At 33.5% G+C, this 5,000-nt stretch overlaps 1 protein-coding gene across 2 annotated transcripts in view; it reads left to right on the forward strand.

Annotated features, from left to right (window-relative positions):
• The window catches only part of LOC137648468 (uncharacterized), a 3,842-nt gene extending 850 nt beyond the window's left edge, over positions 1-2,992 (forward strand). For both annotated transcript variants that reach the window (XM_068381387.1, XM_068381386.1), the window contains exons 2-4: positions 1,261-1,390; positions 1,901-2,018; positions 2,139-2,992. In XM_068381387.1, the coding sequence (XP_068237488.1) occupies positions 1,262-1,390; positions 1,901-2,018; positions 2,139-2,248 (357 nt within the window). In that variant the 5' untranslated portion in view covers position 1,261 and the 3' untranslated portion in view covers positions 2,249-2,992. The remainder of the gene's footprint in view (positions 1-1,260; positions 1,391-1,900; positions 2,019-2,138) is intronic.
• The last annotated feature ends 2,008 nt before the right edge of the window (positions 2,993-5,000 follow it).

Below are 5,000 nucleotides of genomic sequence, written 5' to 3' on the forward strand. Positions count from 1 at the left end.
CCTTTTTTTTTTTTTTTTTTTTTTTTTCTCTCCTTTGGCGATATTCTAATTTTCAACTTTTCGTAAATAGCATTGAAACTAAAAGTTTTACTATACAGTAGTTACCGAAAATTGTTTAATTTTAGTTTTTCTTGTGAAACTAGTCTAGTTTTCTTGTGAAACTTAGTCTAGTATAGAAATAAATTGCTGATATATTTGATTGGTTATCCCCAACGGATTTTGGGTATTGTAGGGTCAATTGGCTGAAAAATCTCTCTGAACTTTGCAATCTTGCTGTACTTGTAGATTGCACTAGATAGGATCACCTTTTGAATGCATTGTTAGGCAGGTGTTCCCACTTTATTCAAAATTTATAACTAGTTTTCATATTTTAATCTAGTCTGACACTACTGTACACATTAAGGTTCGTTATAACACAAATATAGCATCCTAAATCCGTATCATTTACTGGGCTGCAACCAGTTTGAAAAGCAGGATGATCTAAGCACAAGGTTTCAACAGGAGGAAGAAGTTTTGTGAGGAAAGGAAGTATGAACTTTAGAGGATTAATTCTTGAACGATAACAAATTTTTTTAAAAATCTTTAACCGTATCGCAAATCTTTCATATGTAAACCGTAAAAACTTTAAAAAACGGGAAAGGAAATAAGACTACAGTCTTAACTACCCCAAAACAGTGAAAGGCCATGACACAACTAAAGGCCAACGACCAATGGCTTAATTCTAGGAGTGTCCTTCTAGATTTGCTTACTATAGCAATTTCTACAACCTTTACAGAGGAAATTAGCCACTGAATAAAAATTACATTGCAGTAATTAACACCCTTTGAACGATTAAGTGAAGTGTTGGTAATCTCGGTGTACAAGTTACGAGGACTAGAGCTGAATATGTAACTAATTTGCTCTTGCGAAAGAGAAGGGTCCAATATAGTACTATCTGGGGAGTCAAAGAACACCAACTCTCGCCGAAGGTATCGCAAAAGAGTGGCTGGTTCCCTGAGCTACATGCAAAAACTGTTATTCCTGAATAGTTTCTAAAAACTTAGAGCTGAAACTATGAAAACTAAAAGTATCCTCTCTGTATTATGGCATTATATTTTTGTCATGATAAATGTTACAAAGCTGTTTACTTAGACTACAGTATTTGTCCTTCCTCTGACCAGAAACATCTACCCCTCACAAATGTGGAAAAAGATTTTTCAACTTTCCAATATGTTTTAAAATTACTTATTTTTTTCATGTAACTTAATCCTTTTTTTCCAGAATGGCACTGGTATACTTTAACATGTTTTGGCCCAATATTGCTCTTTGGATTGTAATTGGCGCCTTTTATTTGATTTACCTTTCCGCTTGGATAATTGACCAGTGCATGAGTTGCTGCAGAAAGAGCAAAGTAAGCAATTAGTCTTCATAATCTTTCAACATTCTTTAAAGATTTTATTATTTTAGTCATTTTTTTCTAAAAAGATTTGATATATGAATTTTTTTTTCAACCATAGTTCTGAAGGTGTCTACTGAAGTCTTTAATGCCAGTTTATATTAACATAGCTCTCCACCAGCCAAATCATTCCAGCCATATCATTCTTTATAGTTTCTAAGGGCTTAATTCTGGTTTGGAATTTTTTTTATGAAAATGTTAATTTATAATTATGAAGGTTGGCTAGTTTACTTTTAATTATACAGGTTAAAGTAATTACTTTAATATGCGTTGTTTAATATCTTTGGCATCTGTTTCCTACTTCTGGTTTTTGTCTTGGGATAATGTCATTTTTGCAGCAGCAATTATCAAGGCCACTAATTCCTCTTTGATAGAACTGTAATATGAAACTTTGTAAGAAATTCAGTTACTTTAAAGCTAGGAATTCTCCACATTGAATTCTAGTACAATAAAAAAAATTTTCAGATTACTGTTGGAAGGTGCCCACATGCCATAGAAGCTGCTAGCCACGGAGTTTCTACAGAAGAGTTACCTCTGGGAGTGTATTGTCCACATCACTCTCCAAGCTGTTGTGCCCTAAACGGTATGTTTAACTTCTCTCGGCATTCTCATTATATGCTTCTTATTTCTCCATACTTATATTTTTACGTAATCTAGTTTCATAGCAGAATCTTATGATTTCTGTAAATTTTCTCTTCTGAAGGGTGTAGAGGCTTGCCGTTCGGAGAGTATACTCTGCGTCTTCAACCAGATCAGGACACTGGCGCTACTCAAGCTTCAAGTTTCGACAGCAACTATCGTGCTAATAGATGACTGATATTAATTGATCTAGAGGAAAATTAAGAGATAAAACTTTGTTTTACCGAGGGTACACTTTGACGAAAGCTTAGTGCTGGAATATATGCTATAGAGTGCTGGCAAACGTTAAAACTCCACTTTAATATCTAGACTAGCCAATTCACTTTGGCGATCAATGAGTTTTGTTCGAGGATCTAATTTTATTTTTAGTTATTCATGTTTAATCAAAATTTATATATCCTCATTAAGCTTCCTTAATAATACTCTCTCAAAAGCTTAAGGAAACTGGACTCTTATAAGTGGACCCTCATATAAGCAACATGGCCGTTGTGAACCATATACTTTATTTAAGATATAATTTTTGTAAAGGTTCGCGTGGAGCATGTCTATTTGTAATTTTCCTATTGATAGGAGTTAAACTAGTTATGTAGCTGACAGTTTGGGCCAAGTTACATAAGAATTTCACATGGATTTTTGGCATGATTCACCCATTCACATTTTAAGACTTGATAAGGTTGCCTAATTTTAAGTGATGGATTTGACTAGGCTCTATAGTCTTTTAATGATATATCGTCTGAAGACATGATTATTTAAATTAAAATTAAGTTCATATATGTATTTACTTGGATATAGTATGTATCTTTATTGTTCAAAATTTTATTCTTTAATCTTACCAAATATCCTATTTCATATTTTGTGTGAATCTTATCCATTTAATGTTTTAGTACTTATTACCTTTTTATTAAAATAATGACTTTATATCCAATAATAATTATCCTTCGTGTTTTATTATATGAATCTACTTTGCCTATTAAGCCTTTGAAAGCCAGATTGATATGAGCTAAATCGTAGGTGAAATTACTTGCATTATGAATCTATGGTTAAATATCTTTACTTTGTAAATGGGTAACGTACTAAGTGTTTGTCTCTACGGCAGTTGATATGAATACCAATGTCAGATCGTAGAATTGGCCCATATACAATACTTATTCTAGCCTTAAACTTTTTTTTTTTTTTTTTTTTTTTTTCTTTTTTTTAGACGAATGGTCATCCTGAATCTACTAGCTTACTATACATGCCGAATAATGGTTTATATTTAATACTTTACATGCAGAATACTATTTTAATTTCGTGTATTTTCTTATACTTTTAACCTGTCTCATACTTTACCATTTCCCGGGTTGTACAATCTTAAAGTATTTGCTTTATAACAAATTCTAATGGCTAAAAATATAATCTTGATTATGAATTTGGTCCTATAGTACTTAATAAGTTAAATATAGGTACTAGAAGCAAGTTTTCGATAAATAACACCAATCTAAGAGGCATAAAGTAAACATTCATTAACAAACCTGTAAACATGCCATGAACTAGACTTTTAGAAATCCTGTAACTTCATTGCTAAGACATTTGAAACTTATCTGCAACTCGGGACGGATATTAATATATATAATTTTATTTCCTTCATTATTTTTCTTCTTAATCTTTAGATCGGCGTATTCCCTTTGTTGCTTACCATCCCACAATTCACTGTAACGTTGCTACATCTAACAGCATAATTAAGGCTACCTGATAGCAGTCTCTTCAATTGTAGATATTGCCATGGAATTTGGCGTGTAAGAAGCTTTTTTTTTTTTTTCTTCTTTTTCCATCACATCCCTCACGGTAAATTGATGCAATGAAGTAACTTGTTCCTAGAATACTAGAAACTTTGCTCCACCACCATAATAAACCATTAACCCATCATCTCCTCCTAAACCTATTGACGCAAAGGGCCCCTGTTAGATTTCGCCAGTCTCTGAGCTTTTCATTCAATTTCTTCATTAATCATCTGTTCTTTCATTGGACATGAACGGGAGGACAAGATAACGCGACTGAGACTAATAATATCCTGTAATTTTCCAAGGGTAATATTCACTAAGAGGTAATCAAGATGCACTAAAGCCACTTTGCAGATATACTGAATATCCTTGCCAAAAATCAAAGCCGGGCGGGAATTATTAGTCTTAATTTTTTTACATAATTTCATAACATGGATTTTTAGTAAGAATTTATTGCACTAAATTAATGTAATTTAACTCTTAACCAATATAAGTAAGGACTAGAGCAAAAAATTCTAAAATGTTAACTCTAGTATATGGGGGAATTGCTAAAGAATCCGTTGATATATGCTTATTTGTGTAACCTATATTGATGAGAATGGTAAAATTAACACCAAAATCAATTGAATATGTCTGAATTGATGTAAAACTATTTTTCTTAAGTCCCTTCCACACTAGGGACATGCAAGGCGGGCACAAAGATTTGCCGTAATTCTCTCGCTTTGAAAGTGATACCAGTTCAAACCATATCAAAGTTAGTGTCTGTTCGTCGTCCATTAGCCCCTTCTGTGGAACGGGCTTGTGTAGTACTCATGCAGAATGGTTGTTACCTAATGAAGTTTCCTATTTACTTAAATCTCGTGCATGCGCTTTTAATAAAAGATCACCGAAGCACCATAATTTAGTGCTGTAAACATTGTCCGTCCCAGATCCTGACTAGCGAGTTTACTAAAATCTCACCTACAGTTGCCCCTTCTCACGTTTGATCCACCGTTTCCTTGCTTTAGAAGTCGCCTTCGTGCCTAAGACACCCCTTCTAGCTCTGGCACGGAATCTGGTATCACAGTGTACCCGTCGGGCATGCCCAACGTTGTAGTCCTTTACTAAGCCATATACAATAGCATTTGTCTATTAAAGATTTATTAAGTACACTGTACTGTTCGGTG

The sequence above is a fragment of the Palaemon carinicauda genome, chromosome 10 (genome assembly GCF_036898095.1).
Source record: "Palaemon carinicauda isolate YSFRI2023 chromosome 10, ASM3689809v2, whole genome shotgun sequence".
Lineage (NCBI taxonomy): Eukaryota > Metazoa > Arthropoda > Malacostraca > Decapoda > Palaemonidae > Palaemon > Palaemon carinicauda.